General features: G+C 36.1%; 1 protein-coding gene across 7 annotated transcripts in view; it reads left to right on the top strand.

Annotated features, from left to right (window-relative positions):
• Window positions 1-22,201, top strand: part of MEIS1 (Meis homeobox 1) — a 158,373-nt gene that overhangs the window by 124,374 nt on the left and 11,798 nt on the right. For all 7 annotated transcript variants that reach the window (XM_072635386.1, XM_072635391.1, XM_072635385.1 and 4 more), the window contains one exon: window positions 3,963-4,039. In XM_072635386.1, coding sequence (XP_072491487.1) covers window positions 3,963-4,039 — 77 coding nt within the window. The remainder of the gene's footprint in view (window positions 1-3,962; window positions 4,040-22,201) is intronic.

The raw sequence follows: 22,201 nt of genomic DNA, 5'->3' as shown, positions 1-22,201 counted from the left end.
TTAGGCTACCATTTGAAAATGTAAGGTATATATTTATATTAGGACGTATATCTCTATGAGATTCTAGGAAAATCACCATGGAAATGCAGCCATTATATACATTGAGCTGCAATACAGAATTTTCCAGTGGTAGAATAAAAGATTTCTTTGGTCTTTGTATTTTGTGGCATGCCTCTATCCAGTGGGAGTTAAGAGTTGGTGAAATACTCTTATTCTACTGTAAAATGTGTTTTCACAAAAGGGAAAAGAAAGTATAGATATGGAGTCATAGACATACGATGTGATTTTAATTTAACCCACCGTGTTTGTGAGATTTTTAGCTCTTGACTGACAATATTAGTTTGAGCAGAGGCATAGGGGCAAGGAGCACAGGGTTTGGCACCAGATAATTGGGATTCAGCATCTAGCTTTGTCCTTAGCCCTGTGTCACTTTGGGTATGTTAGCTCATCTACTGGGACTTGGCTCCCTCATCTATATAAGGAGGTGGAACTCGGTTCTAAATTTATGATCCAATTACTATGTCTCCTATAGTCTTCCAGATTATTAATAAGAATTTATTAATGTATTAATATTATATATATAAGAATATTATGTTAATAAGAAAGCACTATAAAGATATGTGTGTATAAGTATACACATATTCTATATAAGCATACATATGTGTGTATGTATGTATAAACATATACACAGTCTTACTTGAGCCTCTCAACTACTCTGTTAGATAGGTAATATAGGGAGTTAGTATCACCATTTTGCAGATTTAAAAAAAAAATGAGGAAAGGTTACATAGTACAAGGGAGAAAGAATCTGGAAACCAAGGGCCTAGGTTCAAATCCCTTCCTCTGCTGCTTTCATACACTTTGGGAGTGTTTTGTGTGATCTTAATTTTTTAGAGGTTATATCATTTGGGTACTTAATTTTGTCCATATCTTATCCATTTGGGAAAACAATGAGGACAATTTGAGTAGAGTGCTACCTACATGACCTTGGCACAGTCTCTTAACCCCACTGCACCTCAGTTTTCCCAATTGTCAAGTGTGTGTGTGTGGGGGGGGGGGGGTACGTGTATGCGTATGTGTGGTCCCTTACAGCTTTTAGTATGTATTATCCTATGAGGTCCAACAAGTTTAAGGGACTCTTCCTGTGTTCACAGAACCAGGAAGTGGCAAAGGCAGAATTTCCACCCATCTTTTGGATCCCACATCCAGCAGGCTATCTACAACTCCTTACTACCTCAGTGCATTGTGAGGTTTGCCAATTCTGTCATCTTTGAAAAGGTTTCATGGATACCTGCTGTTGTGGTATGGTATAGCATAGGTAGTACAGTGGAGAGAGTGTCAGGCCTGAATTCATCAAGACTCATCTTCCTGAGTTCAAATTCAGCCTCAGACATAGCTGTGTGATCCTGGGCGAGTCATTTAACCCTGTCTGCCTCAGTTTCCTCATCTGTAAAATGAGCTGGAGAAGGAAATGGCAAACCACTCTAGTGTCTTTGACAAGAAAACCCTGAAATAGGATCACAAAGAGTCAGACACAACTGAAAAGCAACTCAACAATAACACAGTATAGCATAGTTGGCTTGTAGATACTTGTCTTTGACAGCCTTTCATAATAGTCTTCATATCTGCTTTTCAACAGAGAATAAATTCTAGTCTATGGCAATGTGGACTGATGCAGATTATGTATTAAGTGAGTTTTCCATTTACTCTTGTAGAGTTAGATGGAACTCTAGCATGGAAATCAGGAACTCAGTCACTGATGTAGACATTATGCTGGACAGATCTCTTCACCTGATCAGTTTCTTCATCTGTGAAATGGGAGTGACAATACATTCCTTTTACTTCCTTGGAAGGGATCCATTGACAATTAATTAAAATTTCATCTATAAAATACTTGATATTCTTTGAAGAAAGGCACCACCTTCCACAAACGTAAACCCTTATTGTAACTGTGTGCTTATTGATTAAATGCCAAAACCAAAGATAACTACATCTGTAGAAATAATTGAGACATCATCTTTCCTTCTCATACTTGCCTTCCCTTTTATAATAGTCCCCATGTGTGCCCCTATAGGACATGCTTACAATTACATATAGGAGTATGGAAGTGGTCATTAACATGATTTTAAAAAATTACATCTCATCAGACATTTAAAGTGATGCTAATTGGTGGACCAGAATTTGGTTTAGGTGATACAGGCAGTTAAAGTCAATGTTGTGGTTGCCTTTCTTACACTTAATAGAAGACTGAGTTGCTTGTCTTAACATTTTTTGACCTCTAAAATTCACTGGGATATGGTGTTCTCATTAATTTTCATTTAATAGAATGGTGTCAGAGAAGGAGATTATATTTTCAGGACCCTGTTTTTACTCCAGATGTAGATTTCAGAATCAGGCATTTTTAGAATTGGAACTGACTTCAAGAGATCATCTGGTGCTTCTTAACCACTTCCATGCCATAAATCTCTTTGGCAGTCTGGTGAAGCCCATGGAGACCTTGTCAGAATGATATTTTTAAATGTATAAAGGAAAGTAAATAGGATTACAAAAGAAACAAAATGTATTGAAATATTGTTACAATTTTTTTTTTTTTACAAAACATGTTCACATAATCCAGGTTAAGAAATCTCTCATCTACCAAGGCTCCAAAATGTGAAATTACTTGCCTGAGGTTTTATAGTCACTAGTAAGTGACAGGGCTTTCATTTGAAGCCCTCTCTTCAGACAGTTGCTACCCTTTTCATTTTAGTTATAAGACTTATGGTTGTAATGTGTGCATTGTTAATAGGGGGAAGCTAGGTGGCTCAGGAGATAAAACACTGGACCTGGAGTCAAGAAGACTCATCTTCCTGAGTTCAAATCCAGCCTCAGACATTTTACTAGCTGTGTGACCCTGGGCAAGTTACTTAGCCCTGTTTGCCTCAGTTTCCTCGTCTGTAAAATAAGCTGGAGAAGGAAATGGCAAAACCACTCTAGTATCTTTGCCAAGAAGACCCCAAATGGGAGTCAGAAAGAATAGGATACAACTGAACAATAAAAACTACTTCTGACTGTTGCCACCCTTTCCATTTCAAACATAGGACTTACCATTAAGATTTGTGTATTATTAATATGTGTGACTGTGTTATAATTACATAACCTATGAAAACATATATTTAAATTTAGCCTTTTCTGATCTTGTAATTTGTTTGTTTGGTGTTCATTTTTTATTTATACATATGTGTTATTTTGAGTCACATGAGAAGGCTTTGCTATTTATTTTTAGGCAAATTGACCACAGTCTTTATAAACTATTTTGAGTTATGCTGAAGATCCTAGCACTTATTGATATAAAGGATATATGTTTTAGTTGAAGTTTATTGTGGAATACTAAACACGAAATGAAATTGTTGGTGATTTTTAAAAGGTAGTTGTAATTCTGGACATTTATGTGTAGCAATGTAGTACATTGTATGAAATACTGGCCTCGGTGTTAATTAACTTCTGTGGGCCTTGGTTTGTTGTTTTTTTTTTAATCTTTAAAATGAGAGAACTGGATTTGATGATCTTTAAGGTTCCTTCCACTTTCATACATAATTGGGAGATTTATGTGCCAAAATTAATTTGAATTTCTACCATTCTAATACAAAGCAAAGCAAGACAAACCACTAGATCCTAACTTTTGTTCATATGCCTACAGAAAATACTATTCTCAACTTTGAATTGCAACAAATAAACCCATTAAGGATAAACTCAGTATCAAGGTATTGCAAGTATCCTAAGTAGCTATTTATACACTTCAGTAATCTTTGTAATTGGCTTGTCTTTTACTGCCATTAATTAGATGATGTAGTATTCCATTAATAAGAGTGACACACCTCAGCATTTTCACCTTTAATTACAGACTTCAGTAGGCACTTAGGTTATTGACAAAATGGCCTAAATATTGTCTGATACACACATATGTTTTTGTTCTCTTTCAGCATCCTTACCCTTCTGAAGAACAGAAAAAGCAGCTGGCACAAGACACAGGCCTCACTATACTTCAAGTGAACAATTGGTAAGTCATTTGACGTTCACACATAATCAGTATTCGAGCCTCTGGCAACCTGCAGCTAGGGTTTTGCATTAAGAAGACACACCCAATCATTGCAGCTTTCCCTGGTGGCTTGTTGATGCAAAGGTGAAAATGGTCTACATTCATTGACAGAAGGCACTAAGAAATTTTAATACAAGTGTGGAAAGCACAATATATTTATTCTCATTTTAAAAATGGATGCATTTAAAAAGTATGAGGATAACTTTTCCCCCTCAGAATAATCAGCAGCTAAAGAAATATTGAAATCTGTGTCTGCCAGAGAACCCCCAATTCATCATCTCTTGTGTCAAGTTTGCATTAATGCATTAACAGAATCTGGATTGTCTTACTGTCAGTCAAGGAAACTTTTCTCTTCTATATGACCAGCATATTGGAAGGAAGAAATTCTTAATATTTCTATTTGAAGAAGGCAATTTAAAACCTGATTCCCCTTTAGGGTATGTGGTCTGATTCCCAAGTTAATGTTTAAGTTCTGAATTTTTGAAGGCCAGGATTAAGTACTAAGTATCAGCCAACATCATACTGGCATTGTATACCAGTGAGGCAACAAAGCTTTGAAAAAGTATCATTTATTACCTTTTCTGAGTGCATTGAAAACAAAGTTTTATATTGTAACTTCAGAGCATCTCTTTGAAGAGTGTAGAAAATGAATACCTTGTAAAATAAGTGTAACTAATTAATTGTATTAATATTTTAGATTAGTGTTTATGATTGAGAAACCTTGTGTATTTTGAAATAAATCTCAGAAAAGGCCAAAAGCCCAATGAGGGGAAAAGATCCCATGGAATTCTGATTTGGAGACAGAAGTATCTTTTTCCCCATGCAATGTGTCAGAGATTAATATTGCTGAATCACTGATTACATGGCCTAATCCATTTTAGTGAATAAATTTGCTCTAGATGTCCAATGCACCTACATTAACAAACCCTTCTCTGTTAGAGACTAGGAGCCTATGGGAGAGATTTCAGATATATTAAACCCCATTACAGAAAATGTAATTTCTGTCAATATAATCCCATGTATTCTTCAATTTAGTATTTTGGAGATAACGAGCTACTTACAATATATTTGCCTTTGGAGGATTAATTTACAAAGTGCCCTATCTGGGAGACACAGACAGACTCACATAAGCGTTGCTTGTAAGGGTTATCAATTTCTGTGACCTTACAGCAGCCTTGGGAGATCCCTTTTTTCATCCCTTTTAGTCAGTGCATAAGGAACAGAGTGCTGGGTGTAGTATTTAAATGTGTTACTAGGCATCACACTGGGGTGTATGCATGTGTGTGTGTGTGTGTATGTGTGTGTGTGTGTGTGTATTTTAAGTTACTATGGCATCTTATTTTTTTAAGCGTCTTTACAGTCACAGATTTTGACTCACCTTTTAAAATGTGTTTGGGGTAGACATGTTTTCTAGGTCAGCTTCTACACTTACATATTCTTCCAATTTAAGCTGACTGCTGAGTACTTTTATACCATATAGGAGTCATATGAACTTGAAATGCTCCATGATTAAGGAGAAAGAGAGCATAGTGGACTCCCTTGATGAGAAAGACAAAGTGTACTCTCTCATTCAGGTGATGTGTTGGCACCATCATCTCTCCTTACGGTTGCTAACAAACTGAATCTATAAACTTAGCTACCAGTGAAACAGTTCTCTTGTAAGCAGGTTTTCATGGGCAATAATAACCTTATGGGACATTTCCTGTGGGTGAAGGAACAGGCTAGGTTTTTAGTAAATCTGAGAAAGGTACCAGTGCCATTTTCCTGAACTCTATAAAAATGCTGCAAGGGGGTACTTTGTTTTGTTTTCCCTTTATTTCCCAGATCAAGTTAAGAATCAGGAATCTAAAGGAAAAGTTGCTTTATTTTTGTTTCTAATGTATCATTGGAAAAGGAGGTACAGACAAAAGTCCTTATGTGATTTCCATAGACTGTTTTAAGAAAAAGTATCTTAAGTTTTAAAGTGCAGTAAATTATGCTGTTCATTTCACCAATTTCAATCTTTAAACATGTTACTTTAAGCATGTGAAAAAATACTTTGATTTCACTTTAAGAAAATGAATCCAGTATCTTACTCTCATTACTACTTTCTCTACGTAAATATGACATATGTATAAAAGACATGTAAGTTTGGCTTGTTGGTATGTCATTGTCCTGAGTTTGACAGTTGTTTCAAATATAACTACATTGTTTGTGGAATTTTCTCCTAAACTCTTGAATTTGCCTAGTAGAACCAGGATGTTTTTACTCATGTATAGTGAAAAAAAATGACATTTTAGTGTTTAGTTTTGGTTTTAAAGGTTCTATGATCTGAAAATGAGAACATCCAGAAATGATATTAAGGAGACTGATGATATGACAGAATCTGTAATCATATCACATTCATAAACTTAAAAAGGGAAATAACCACTGAAGAGGTTTTGTTTTCCTTTAATGATAGAGGAGAATGTAAATGGTTTCTGGGATTTTAAAAACTTGGTCATGGATAGAATATTTATCTTAAGAGAACCTAAGTTGCTTATTTCTGGAAAAAAAACCACTAATTTTATAGTCATTAGGTTTTTTTTCAATGTATCATCATGTTATTCAGCAACAACTCTAAATTTTTTGTGTCTTGCCTCTTAGATTATTGAAAACTTGTTAACACAAATGTGCATTTTTTATTTTGGTAATGTTGATTCATTGTAAATTACAGTTGCAGAGATTAAGTAAAATGCTGAAGGGCAGACTAGGTCTACAGGTCAGTCATAAATTATTGGCAGCAACATAGCATATGGGAATACATGTAATACACAAGAAAAATATAAATGCATGTTGGATAATTAGATCAGCATAAAAATTTTGAATTTGTAACATAGAAATATATTAATTTTAGAACAGAAAAATATATTCTCTTTTAGTCTTCCTTTAGTTTTATTGTAGGACCTACTCTAAAATTCTTCCAAACATACCTGGCTAAGATGAGTGAAAATTCTGGCTCTGAATGTTTACGCTATATAGATGATCATGAACAATTACTTATCCCTCAGAATCTCAGTTTTCTCCTCTATTAAATGGGGATAATGATAATTGCAGTACAGGCCTCATAGAGCTGTTAGGAGGAAAGTGCATTGTCTACCTTAAAGCACTGCTGACATATGAGCTCTTAGAGCTCAAAATCTTGCTTTTCTTCTCTTGCTTAATAGTTGTTCTTAGGCTAAAGATAATGGAATGTTCAATAAAAAGCAATAAGACATTTCCAAGCACAAGAGAAAATCTGGAGTAAAAGTGAAATAATTTATAAGCTATTGCTTTCTGCCTAGAGTCCTAGTCAAAGAGGAAAGTAAATGAACCTCCAAAATGTTCATCGGTAGTTGTTACTGTAATTTGGGGTATTATTTATAGATTGTAAAATATACCGAAAAGAAATCTTGGCCCAGATAAATTATATGAGAAGTGAGGCATTTATCCAGATAACTTCAAATCAAAATGTTATATTTTTATTGCAATCATGTAATATTTGATTAAGTTTTTGACTTTGCCTGTGAATATAGGCCTGGGCTTACCACCGTGAAAAACTTTTTTTTTGAAATAGAAACTTATGGCCTAAAGATAATACATGTGTGCATGTATGTGTGTGTGTGTATGTGTGTGTATGTATGTATGCTTGTATAGGTGCAGATAGATATGTATGTATATAGATGTGTATGTAGATACATATATACTCTCTCTATACATATACATATATACATAGACATCTATATCTATAATATGCTTCACCTTTCCCCAAACTCCTATTATGTGGTAATCAATGAAAATATGACCAATGATAGCTTTATTTTTTGCCCTCTGTCTTTTTCTTTTGTACAAGCAGAGAAAGGTTATTAAATATTAAGCTAGTAGTTTGTTTTATTCATTAATATATCTATCATATTATCATTTTAATTTAAAATCAAATGTGATTTTTAGGATGATGGAGTAGTGTTTTCCAACCCCTCAGTACTGTTTAGGCTGATGTTAATGGGAAAGGAGAGAAGATACTGGACCTCTAGTCTTCCTACAGTGTCCAATAGTACCTTTTAAAATTGAAACCTTGAGTGTAGAACAGTGAAATAAGATACTACAGAATATTTAGAAATATACATATATATGTGGGTATGTATGGGAGCAGCGGGATGGTACAGTAGATAGCGTATCAGGGCTGAAGTCAGTAAGACTCATCTTCCTGATTTCAAATCTTGCCTTAGACATTTACCAGCAGTGTGATGCTGGGAAAGTTACTGCAGCCTTCTTGCCTCAGTTTCCTCATCTGTAAAATGAACTAGAGAAGGAAATGGTAAATCACCAGTATCTTTGCCAAGAAAACCCCAAAGGAGTCATGAAGAAGGGACTAAACAATAATAACCTCAACAAAATGTATGCATGTCTATATCCATATATATGGATATATAGATAGATATGTATTGTACCAGTGTCACACACATATGTAAAACTTACCTATATATATATGTATATATACATATATATACATATAATCACACATATGTACTAAATGTTATAGACAAGAAAATTCAAAGAAGAGAGTAGAAGATAAAGGTGCTTTCTTTCTTGTGATAAAAAGTTGGGCTCTTTGAGTCATTCAGCAAGTGAGGTACAATCCCTTATTAACTCAGCAGAGATCTAGTCCAGAATTTATTGAACAATCTTGACAGTTTCCTTGTTTACTACTTCCCCAGGCAAACCCTCTGCCATTAAGGAAATGATATTAAAAGATTATTTCTTTATGCTCTGAGTAGGCATTGTGGGTTTTATGTGTAAATGTCTATCAGATATGAAATACAATATGTGTGGAGAGAAAATCACTCTTTATCAATATGTATATATATATATATATATATATATATATAAAATTCTACCCAGAATCTTAACATCTGAGGTGTCATTGTATGGGAACTTGTACTGTGGTGCAGTTCACAGATTTAATGCTCATACCAGATTACCTAAGTTCCTTCATTTACTGCCATCAAAACTGCAGAGCATTCAGGCATTGCTTCCCATTTACTACCAGTAAAAAGTATGTTATCCTTAGCAGTTTTATACTACTACTGGCAGGTAGAATGGGAGTTTGTTTAAGAAAATAGGATCTGCTTTATTATCGTCAACAGCTCAAACTAGTAAAGGTCAGACTTCTCTTTGAATCATTGCAATAATCTATGAAATACTTTTATAAGTCATCAGAGATCCAGTAACTGTAGGTGCTTGTTTAGTTGTAAATGTTAAAACATTCACAAATTATCCCTTCAACTTCTGTGATCCAAAAATCAATCAGGGGTCATGGGGTTCCACAGAATTGTTCTGCTTTTTCTTACCACTATAATTTAATAATACATTTACAGATGCTGTTTAAACATTAAGCATAGATTGTTTTGTCAATAAAGTTAAGCAGACACATGACAGAAAAGCAAGGAAAGCATGTACAAAAAGGTGTACCATGTAAGAAGTACTGTGTAATATGTTTGTTATTCAACAAGAAAATGAAAGTGAGGTCTAGTAAACCTTCCTTATCTGGGAATTATCCAGGGATAGAGCAAGTACACGAAAAGTAATTTTGTTAAGCAGGTGATCCTAGGTTTTGCATCCTTAGGAACTTGTATAACCTAAATTTGAGTTAGGGTTTTCTAACTCAACAATAGAGTAACAGGTGCGGTATTCTTTAAAAAGAAGAAAACAGAAAGAATGGCCCCAAATACATTTTATTTCATTTTTTCCATGGAGTCTTAGCTAATTGTTATGCCTTTCACCTTGAATGTCAATTGTAATAATAACATTATGTTTACAGTCTCTTGCTCTGTGCTTAGATTACAGCAATCAGTAATGCTCACTAGATAAAATGCTGTCTAGTTACTCATAAAAAAATATTGAAATCAGTCAAAAAATGTTTAGCTTGCATATTGCCTGAGACAGTCCTGGAGAGCTGCCAGAAACCAAGGTATTATTAGAAAAGCTGAGCAAATAGCTCGCAGGGAGAAGAGTTGTGAATTTAGAAACCATCAGGTATTGTCATGTCAGAGAATCTTAGGAGTTCATCATGAGACACTGCTTTTGTCTGCAGATTTTTAAATTTCCAGTAAAACAGTCCTCTTTGAAAATGGTTTCATAGCCAGTTAAAGTGTACTAAGTTGTCTATTTTTACATCACAAGTTTGCACAGGGGCTTTTCCCCACTGTGCAGATCACTTCATTAATACTCTGAAACACTTGAAGACCCCTTGTTCAAAAATAGTAGGTGTTCCTGAACCATGGTAGATGGAGAATCACTCTCCTTTTTTGTCCCTGGGGCCTTACATTCTAAGTGGAAAGAAGATAAGAAAGAAAGAGATAAGAAACAGATTCGTTTGTCTACAACATCATCTAATTGTTTCTTATCTTCAGTTGAGTTATCTCTGCTGCCTTCTAGAACTTCAAGTGAGGACATCCCAAGACCACAAACCTCTGAATGGGCAGAAGGAGCTTATTCAGTTATTAGAGCACGTTCAGAAATCATTAGAGCACATTCATACATCAGGATTAGCAGGGGCCCAAGAGACACATAGGCTTGAATTAGTTGGGAAACTGATTCACTCTGTATCATGTATGTCAAAAGTAAGCATGATCCCAGTTAAGTCCAGGTGAAAGTCAAAGGACTATGCGGTGTAATATGTCCTTAATGTATATAGGTCAGCAACCGCCTTTTATGACTCACCAGTCATTATATTGGTTATTTGCAACATATCATCTCAGTCTTCCTAATTACAAGTATTCAATTTCTTCCTTTTATTTTCATTCTGCTAGAATTTGACTATATTTGCTAAGGAAATATTACAAGTATTAGTGAAGAGAGCCATCATATTTCAAGCAGAAAGAAATAAATTAGGGCTGAGATTAGTCCACTTACAGAGAATAAAATCTCTTTTTAGATTTCTGCACAAATATGTGATTCAAAAACAGCCTAGGAGGAGGAGCTGTGGTACCTGTTGAAAAGTGCTGTGAGTGGGGAGCAAAGAGACCTGAGTTCTAGTCTTAACTATATTGTTAACTTTGTCATGGGGTAAATCACTTAAATTGTTTCCAGTTCCTAATCTGTAAATTAGGAAGATCTCTCAAGTCCCCTCTAAGTCCAAATCCTCTGTTTTTATATAATTTGGGGAAAAGGAAAAATAACAGCAGGGAGGAGGGGGAAGGGTAAATAAAATCATTAGGGTGAAGTTTGGTGATACTTGACATTCATGATAGCTCATATTTATAGGGCATTTTAAGATCTGCAAAGTATTTTGCAGATATTTCCTTTTACCCTCACAACAATTTTGAGAGGTAAGTGCTACTATTATTTTCCTTTTACAGAAGAGAAAACTTAGGTAGACGGTGGTTCAGTGTCTTACCCATAGTGAGACAGGCAGTAAGTGTCTGAAGTTGGATTTGAAGTTCCATCTTCCTGACTCTGACTCAGGTGCTCTACCATCTAGCTGCCTTGGTGACTGAAACCAATCTAGGTTGCACAGAAGTAAAACAACCACCTCCTTGGATGCTAGAAGGTAAATAGGAAAATCAATTTTAAAAATACTTTTCTACCTTTCAAATACGCAAATCATTGACTGTTGAACATATGCTGTATGAAATAAACTATCACAGGACATGAAAAAACATGTTATTTCATTTTAAACTTGCTAATAAACATAAATCAGTTGCTCTTTTAGCAGTTTGCTATATGTCCTTCTGAGAGGAGCATGACAGATAATGGGCTTGGTATTCCCAGAGTTATTGTGTAGCAAAATTTGTTTTTTCCTCAGGCATTCGGTCTTTTTCCACAGTGATTTTGTACCTGACAAACTTTTTTCATCAATGCATTAATAATCTATAACTAATGGGTTGTCAGGTGTCAGATAAGATTAAAAGACTATTTAAATGTTATACATTTGCTCCTTTGCGAAGTTTTATAGGTCAAAAAATAACTTTAAGTTGCATTTTAAAAAAAAAATTGGCTCAACTCCAAGTTGAAGGAAGGGCTTGATGACGTTACACAGGTTCTACATGTAGAAGCCTATTCTAGGCTCACATCATGTGAACCAAAGGGACAAACAGCTCAGTTGCCCTTTATAAACACATTTCAGCAATAAAATGTTACTATTTTTCTTTTCAAAAGAAATTTGTCTTAGGGGAAGCAGCCCTAGCAGAAAGGGGAATTCACTGTTTCTTAGCAAGTCAGGTTTAGGTCTATTCTTGTCAAATCTGTCTGAAGTATGTTTACATATAGTTTGCCTTTCTGGTATTTTCTGCTTGCACAGACCTGATCTGCACCTATTTTGTGTCAACAGTTGCTGGGGCTGGTGTATAGTGATTAACCATTGAGAACTGAAGCACCAACAAGCTGAAAACCATGCCCTCAGAGACCCTCTCTCTCACTTCCATCATGAACTTGCTTCAGGCTGCGCCTACATAAAACAAACTGCATTTTTGAGTGGTTAAAAAGTCAGACTGAAATATTAAAAATGGGGCAAATGTTGCCTCCTTGTTGGATAAAACAATTTTCTCTTCTCAAAAATGAAATGGAGCCAGAGGCATAGGGGAAGGAAGTGTCTGTGAAGGCCAGGGCTGTGCTGGCTCTAGCCCAGGATGCTCCAGTTTAAATGAGCTTTGGCTTTCTGGAGCAATTTAGGATTTTTTTTAAGAGGGTAAAATGAGACCATTTTTTAAAAAACACCAGTACTTTTGCTTTAAAATGAGGCAGTCTAAAATAATGCCATACAAATAGAATAGCGTCCTACCCCAGGTTGAGGCACAAAAACTGAGATCTTGTCTCAAATATTATTTCCATCTTTTGGTGTTGTATGCATATTTATATGACCCAAATGTCTGACCAGTCTTTTAAATCTATTATACTTCTGATCTAATAAAAAATACCCCAAGTAGTCAAGAAGAAAATAAAGCCCTTTCTTTGTTTATTCATCCTATCAATAGTCAGGTTTTGTTTTCCTTCTATAATTCCCATCTTCTTAACTAAAGGTTACTAAGGGAACAACAGTCTAAAAATATGAGATTGTATGAATGAGGGAAGGGACAATTGTTTACTTTCCTAAGGCATGCTAACTCTTTTGTTTCAGGATATCTAAGAAATTATTGATGCTAGGGACTAAATTTAGGTCTATAAGCCCTAGAGTGATTTTAATCTCTTTTCAAAAGTGGGATTAGGCTTAATATTGATTTTTAAAAATCAGTAGTTTCTAAAAATAATATTGCAGGAGAATTAAAATCATAAACATTTAATGAAATTTTTGAAATCTCCTTTGAAAAGAAAAAAATGCTTATATTCAAATACATTCTATCCAAGAACATTGGTTCAGATCTTGAATAGACTAATGAACTATGGTTGGCTGCTGCGGGGTAGCTGTTTGATAGTCCCTGGGAAGTAGGCTGCTGTATAGACTACAATGCCTACTTCCCAGCAGCACATCTGTTTGATCCATTTCTTGGGTCATTGTTGACACAAGAATTATAACAACAGAAGTTAAGTCTTATGGAAAAGAGAAGAGGGATTGAGGAAAAAGCCAGCAGTCTAGAAAAGGGGACCAGGAATGCACCCTGGCCTGTGTATTCAGGAATGGTAGGATGGAGTTGTACTTGAAGAGAAGATGGAAAGACCACATCTGCCCAGAGAATAGGGGAGATTTATTTTCATTGTAGAATACTACTTGTATATCATGTTCACTTAGAAAATTATAAGAAAGTGGGTTATCTCTGGAGCCTGTGAGCATGGGCTCAAATCCTAATTCTCTTTTTTACTTTATGTCCTTAGGCCAATCACTTGACCTTCCTAGACCTCAAATTCTCCATCTGTAAAATGTGAATGGGATGAGGTGTGGTGAGAGCACTAGCTGTCCTCTAGGACCTTCCAGCTCTGTAGATATGATCCTATATGTTATTTTGAAATGTAAAGGGAGGAGTCAGGCTATTATAACAATTTGCCTTCGCTAACAAAATATCAACTATAAAAATGACGAGTATTATATCATCTACATTTTGCATAAGTTTCTGTCTAAACCTATAGCTATTCTGATGGCATGCTCATATCCCATTCTACCTTTAGAAATAAAAATATTATTTAAATAGCTATCTCCTAAGCTGTGTTCTATGGAACCAAAGTGCTTTGGGGAATATAATTTAAGGGTCCTTGAAAAAAAGTTGATATTAGTAATAATTATACAGAATTAAGAGGAGCCAGAAGGCTCTCTTTTTCCAGGGTCTGAGGAAGGGATGGCACAAGTTGGAAAGTGAATATGGTTGAGGTGAAGGCTTGCAGAGCAATGTTTCTAATATAAGGGGCACACCTTTCATCTTTGGTTACTGCATAGGATATAAGGGATACCAGGTTGCCATCTGTGCCAGTCAAATGAGACTTAAGCAAGAGATCAAGATGATGGCTGCAGTGAGACAAAGATCTTTGCCTTGAGTCAAAAAGGTACTATCTTGGTTGAACTTGGGGGAATGGCCTTGCAGAAAGGGAGACTCTAAGCACCAGGAGAATAAATGTCAAAACTGATAGCCCTAAAGACCTGAGGAATGTGTAGCCCTGAATAAGAGCTCGTAGCCTGTAGATCTAGGAGAGGTCCTTAGGGAATATGTAGTATAAACTTTTCATCTTAAAGATAGGGAAATTGGAGTGAATTTCCCAAGATCACACATCTAATTGACAAGGCTGGAATTTGAATATAATCCTAAATTTAAGTCCAGGGCTTTGATTTAATTTTGGAGAAAAGTAAAACCCTTCCCATGTATGGGCTGAGGAAGTATTGTTTGCAAATCAAGAAGCCCAGTGATATTTTATGTTCTGTCAAAAATACTTATTATACATGTGGGTAATTTTCAGGAAGAAAGTGTGCTAAATTTATTCTGTTTTGCTTGAAAATGTATGTGGCCCACCCTTCTTCTGGATGTTTATACTTCTGGGAAATCCTACTCATATTTATGGATTTTCAGTATATTTAGCCCTAAAGTATCCTATAGCCAGATTGGTTCAAGAAATTGTCTTCTAGGGAATACATAGTTACCTGGAGGAACCAGTCAAATCATCATTTCACATCTTTGCCACAGCTTCTTAATTCCTGAGATTTTGTTTTTTCTACTGTTAGCTGCCCACTGAAGCACTGATGAATGATGAATCAAGTTATTGACAAATGGAGCCAACAGACACCCCTGTATTGGAAGTGTAAGCAGACACCTGCACTTTTCAAAGGTCTTGAACAATGAATGGCTGAATGAACACTTTGTGGGGAGACTGTGTAGAGGGAATTCTTGGTCAGTTTCTGGACTAGAAAAAGCCCTGTGATTCTTTGAAAAGGAAGAGACAAAATGTTCCAATGCTTTAAGAGGAAAAAAGAATGTGTGGAGATGGGGAGAGGCCATGGAAAATGATTTTTAAAAGAAAGTAAGTATGGCAAAATAGAGAGACAACATATTGAAACTGAGCAGTCTGAGGAGCTTTGTCTCAATTGGCCAAAATAGATAGAATCTCTCTTTTCTGGCTAGATTGAGTTTAACTGAGAGGCAATGTGTTTTGGCAGAAGAAGCTTGGAATCTGACAAGCTAGGCTGGCATCCTAGTTCATCAGATGCTAGCACTAAGACTTTAGGCAAAACTTGACAAATATCAGTTTCCTTACCTGTAAAATGAGGACAATCATACTCAAACAGCCTACCTCACAGGGTTGTTGCTCTGTCAGCTTTGAAGAGTTTTAGAAATGGGAACAATCATTGTTTAGTCCGGGAAGGTATAGCTCTGAATGGATGGACGCAGAGGCCTTTATTTGAGAGAGAAAGGTAGTAGATGTGCTTGTGATTCTGACAACAGGTTTTGACTGGGCTTGTGAAACCTTGTTATGGAGTCAAGAGACGTGGATTCAGATCCTGTCATGTGGCACAGATGTGGACACACTTTGAAAACGTTGGTATTTTACCTTTCGTGGGCTCCAATCTATAGGGAAAAGGAATTGGACCAGATGGTGTCTGAAATTCCTTCTTGGTTCAATATATTATGAATCTACTAGATTAACAACTAATAGGTTAAGGAGATGGATATGATTTTAGTCTGCATTAAGGAAGAGAACATATGTAGAAGGAGGGAAGGTAATAGTATGTCATTCTCTACCCTGACCAGACATAACCTGGAGTATTGGGTTCAGCTCTAAGTACCACATTATGAGAGAAACATTAATAAGCTGAACAGAAGTCAGAGAAGACTACCAGGGTAGTTAAAGCCCTAGATATCATGCCACATGATTATTTAGAGAAACTGGAGGTATTTACCCTGGAAGATAAAGCTTAGATGAGCGAGAAGGTAGCTGTCTTCAAGAATTTGAAATTATCTAGAAAAGGGATTAGATTTGCTCTGGTTGGTCACAGAGGAAATAACTAAGAATAATGGATCAATCCTCAGATTTATACTTGCTATAAAAGAGGAAAAAAGTTGAGAACTCATATTCTTGAGTAGCATGAGCTGCCTTGGAAGGTGATGGGTTTCTTCTCCTTAAAGGTCTCCACGCAAACCCTAACTACCCATTCACATATGCTTTAGAAGAGAGTTGGTTTTTTTGGGGGTTAGAGTCCATTTGACAAACTGGTGTTTGAGATCCTTTCCAGTCCAATGACTCTATAATCACTCCCACCCCCTCCATCCCACACCCAGTGTACCTTCTTTAAAAGGGCTCCCACTGAGCCTGGATTATACCGTTCCTTGGAACTGGAAGGGGCCTTGTTGATCATCTCCAAGAGATCTCCTCTTTTCACATATGAGGAAGGTGAAAACACTAGACTTGGAGACAAAAAGGCAATTCAGATTCTGCCTCAGACATTTATACAGACTATGTAACCATAGGCAAGTCATTTCTAGAGCTCAGTTTCCTCATCTCACAAAGAAGGACCTGGCTTCAGGGAAATTCAAGGCCCCTTCCAATTCTAATTCAACGATACTTTCATTATGTGATCTACTGAATTAGCAGAAAGACTAGAATGAAAACTCTGACTCAAAGCCCAGGGCACATTCTGGTGTACCATGCTGCCAAAATTGGAAGAAGATCAAATGAGATAACATATGTAAAGCACTTTGAAAACCTTAAAGGCAGCCAGGTGCACAGCAGATAGAGCACGGACTCTGGAGTCAGCAAGACCTGGCTTCAAATCCAGGCTCACATACTTCTTAGACACTTAGCCTCTTTCTGCCTCAGTTTCCTCAACTATAAAATGGGGGTAATAATAACACCTACCTTGAAGAGTTACTGTGAGGATTAAATGAGAGAATATTTGTAAAGGACTTAGCACAGTGCCTGGTCCAGAGGAGCCTCTTAAAAATGCTTATTCCCTTCTTCTATATAATGCTAGTGAAGATGGTGATGAGGAAGAGGAGGAGGAGAATCAAATTCCTTGGCTGTTGTGTTCATCACAGATGACTCTCTTAAAATGAATTATATATTTCAAAGACAAGAAGATCCACAATGCTACAGCTCTTAAGAAGAATGCATGCACTTAAGCAAATTTTACATATAATTACTTAATACAGCCACTTCAGAGAAACCATTTTAAAAATATCATCTTCCTGTTGAAAGTTACATTTGCTATAGGCCTGATGGGACAACTTTGGTCTTTTTGTCATAAGGCATTTCCTTAAAATTTAGAAGATAAATCCACACATTGGAAAAATGAGATCTGGAGACAAAATTTAAAAATTCATTGGTAATTTCTATACCAGCTAGAATGGGTGAATAGGGAATGAAATCATTTTTCAACATTCTTGAGGCATAATATGAAAAGGCAATGAACAAATTTGTTTTACAGGACACAGTGCCTAAAACAGTAAGACCTCACAGGTTGGGTTATACAAACAGTGATGAGCGGTAGCAGATCACTACTCTACTGTATAAATAAGCAGACAAAAAATACAAGGGGAGCTAGGTTTTAAGAAATTGGAGGGTAGATTCAAGGGAACCATCCAGCATGAGAGGTTCTTATGGTGCAAGGAAAAACTTTGGGTATCAGAGAGAGTCTAATTAGAGGGAGACCTAGTTAAGAAAGTACAGCAAACCATTTTCAGTAGATTCAGAGCTGCCGGTGTCATATGACATCTTATAGAGAATCTCTTGCTCTTTTCCATGCTTCTATTTTTCACTTTCATTGGTTGTGGAACATTTTCTATGTGAGAATACTTCCTGCTTTGTGTATTAGAAGCCATGTTTTATGTATATCAAAGAGTTCTTTTAAGAAGGCGTTACCTATATTTACCTTAGTGCTACCTTCATGGCTTTAGGGGGAGTAGATATTAGGAAATTATGGAAACTACAAAAAAACATGGTTCTGCTTAAGGAAAATCTTGTCCTATTGTGTTTAAAAATTAAGGCATCTGTTCTGTGTATTATTGTTTGTATTAAATATTATTCACTTCAACAAATATTTATTAAGCCCCTAATACATTCAGAGCATTGTGCTAGATATTAAGGCCTAGCATATATTAGGCTCTTAATAAATGTTTATTGGTTAGGACTTCAAAGTTTAGGTAGGTGTGATGGCTACCTTCATGGAGCTTAGAGTCAAATAAGGAGACAAAGCATGTAGGTAGAGAATTAAAATATATAAAGATACGTGATATACCAATGAGAAAGGCAACAGGTATAGTGGAAAGTACTGGACTTGTAGTCCGGAAAGCCAAGATTCAGATCTTGACCCTGACACTTACTCATTATATCATCATGGGCTAGTCAATTACTTCTCTGAACCTTGATTGTCTCCTCTGTAAAATGGGAATAATAATGCCTCTGGTACCTTACAAGGTAACTGTAAGGATCAAATGAGGTTGTACACTAAGCAGCAGAATCAATCTCAGTTATTATACAGCGTTTCATAAAACTTAGAGCACTGTGTAAATGCCAGTGACTATTATTGTTGTTACTGTTATGTTTATAGAAATTCACAACTAAGTACTCTGTTACATCCAAGAGGGAAGGTCCTTATAAATATAGGAGACCAGGAAAGACCAAAAGGCAGCGTGGTGCAGTGGAAGGAATTCTGACTTGGAAGTTAAAGGATCTGAGTTCAAAATCCCTCTCTGACACTATTTATATAGCCTTGAATGAGTCACTCAGGCTCTTTGGACCTCAATTTCCCTCTCCTTTTTTCAGCTCTAGAGCTATAAACTCCTTGGAAATGGTGGCATATGATCATAAGGTCATAGATTTAGATCTGGAAGGCACCTTGGAGGCCACTGAATTCAACTTCATTTTTCAGGTCAAGAAACTGAGGCCCTAGAAGATTGAGTGATTTGGAGGGTCATGTAGCCAATAATGTGGGGGCAGCTAGGTGGTGCAGTGGATAGAGTGCCAGGCCTGGAATCAGAAAGACCTAATCTGGCCTCAGACATTTAATAGCTGTGTGACCCTGGGCAAGTCACTTAACTCTGTTTGCTTCAGTTTCCTCATCTATACAATGATATTGAGAAGAAAATAACAAAGCACTCCAGTATCTTTGCCAAAAAAACCCCAAATGGGGTCACAAAGACTTGGACATGACTGACACAACTCAACAGCAGCAACAAGTAGCCAGTAAAAGCTTGAAGCAGGATTCAAACTTTGCTTTTTCTGACCCCAGGTCTCATGTTTAAAATGGCCTTTAAAGGTAGAGAAGAATCCAGCCAGTGAAGAAGACGAGAGAAGACTGCAAGAGAGGCAGAAGAGGCAAAATATTGGCCATATTCATGAAAATGTTTGGAGTATGTAGCATATGTAGGATAGTAAGAGAGAGTACCGCTGAGCTATGAAGGACATTGAAGACCAAAGAGAGGGCTTCAGTAGTTATTTTGTGTACAGTAAAGAGCCATTGAAGAGTGAATGGAGCAGAGACATGGAGATAGCCATGGATAATGTAGATTTCTCCAGCAACAGTATGAAGAATGGATTTAGAGGGCAAAAAGAGTGGAGATGGGAAGCCCTTCAGGAGGCTATTCCTCTGGTAATGAGGATGGTAATGAGTAATGAGTTCACTAATGAGAGTGGTGAAGGTAGAAATAGAGATGAATGTGGGGATGAATATAAAAGACATTCTAGAGGTAGAATTAAGATGACTTGGTAAATGATTGAATATGAGAAGTGAGGGAAAAGGAAGGGTCAAAGATGTACTGGATTTGACATTGAGATACAGGGTGAATGGTGGTGCCACTGATAGAAATAGTGATGTTTTAAGAAGGATAGGTTTAGGAGGGAAAGGAATAACCTCAATTTTGGACATGTTGAGTTTGAGGGTCCCATGAGACTCAGGTAAAGATTTCATTAGGCAATTAGAAGGGTTGGTGATACAGACTTAGAGCTCACACACACAGAGATGGTAATTGAAGTCATGGAAGTAAATGAGGTTGCTGAAGGAGACAGTGTAGAGAGTCACTAGCAGAGAACTAAGGACAAAACCTTGGATCTACTATTTTATTAGAATATTTTCTGCAAGAACAGAATTCAGTATTTTATTAACCCTGTTAACAATGTCCAAACTGTTAATACTTTATGCTAAAGAATCTTCAATGTTACACTTCACATAGTGATTTTTTTCTTATGTGGAACCTATATATAATTATTTCTGCTAAATTTAAAGTATTACTTGAGTATACTTTTAAGATAAAATATATTCCATAATTGTAAATAATTTTATTACATACACTTCCTATCAGTGCTTCTGATTCTGAGTAGGGGTGACAAGAGAGAGCAGAGAATCATTGCTAAAGTGGGACCCTACTATTCAAAACATAAAGAGCTAGCCTGATTTCCTATGTAGAAGAAAATAATTAATAGGCTTTGATTTTAAGAGCAAAATAACGTTTTAAAACCTTGCTTTCAAGTAAAGCATTAGGGAATGCATATAATGATATAGTCAAAGACTTAAAGGTTTTGACATCCAAAATGCAGAGCAGTATAGGTATTTTAAAAATGGCTGCCTCAAATGTGTCAGTAGTTATCAGTTGTCTTACTGAATGTCTCATATATAGCCAGTTTTCTTCTTTGTCTGACATAACTCCAAACTCTTCTATGATAATTTGATAAATACTTTATTCCATTAATTCCAGAGAAATAAAACTGAATTTGAAGGGAAATCTTCTGATATCTCTGATTGATGGGCTTGCTGTAATCTGAGTAAATTCTAATATTGTGTTTCTGAAGTGAGCGGGTAGTAGAGCATATCTTCTTTCCCTCTTTTCCTCCCTGCTGACTTCCTTTTGTTGTGCTCCACCCCCATCCACTGGTATCCTTTCTCTCCCCCCAAATCTCCCTCCAGCATTGTCAGTGATATATTACAGTCTTGGAACTGTCTGTAGTTTGTAGGATGTTAGGAAGCTAGAAATGCTGCCAAAAACATGATTTCATAAGGTTTGACTTGAGATCGAGTCAACTTTCTTGAGTGTCTTGAAGCTCTATTTCAAAAAGAAAGGGAGTATAGAAAACTTGGATGCCAATGACTGTCAGTTATGGGTCATTAAGTTTAATAACTAACTTTAAAATAAAAAGGGTGTTTTTAATAACTCCAACAGAAGTTTTTGAGGCTTATTTCTTGTTTTAGGGGAAGAGAATATTTGTGTTTGGTGTAAGAATGAAAACTCCCTAAAGAGTGTAATATTTGTATTTGTTTTAGTATTGACTGAAGCATATATATGTATGTGTATATATATATATACACATATATAATTACTTTCTGAAATATTATTTTAATATTTATGTATCATTTTACTGGCCTAATTTTGTTGTTAGAAAGTTATTTTCGTTCTTATTAAAGAATGGGTGGAGGGACACTTTACTAATGTATACATACGTGTAACTATAGTCATAAAGAACAATTAACCATAAATGATACTTTCTGGGAAGCAACATGGTATAAACCAAACACATTGCTAGTAGTGATATTTCCTACCAAGTCATGGAAAGATTGTGTTTTCTTAGATTTTATAAGCCCAAAGTGAGCAGGCATATTAGGATGTGTTTCAAAATGATTGAAATGTTGAGGTTTTCAAGAATTAATAGCACTAACACTGATGGAACTCTTTCCCCACCAACATTCCACCTTGTCTCTCTGTCTCTGTCTCTCCCTCCCTT

Source organism: Notamacropus eugenii, chromosome 1 (assembly GCF_028372415.1).
Source record: "Notamacropus eugenii isolate mMacEug1 chromosome 1, mMacEug1.pri_v2, whole genome shotgun sequence".
NCBI lineage: Eukaryota > Metazoa > Chordata > Mammalia > Diprotodontia > Macropodidae > Notamacropus > Notamacropus eugenii.
Note: the sequence above shows the minus strand (reverse complement) of the source record. Positions and strands in the feature narration are given on the sequence as shown.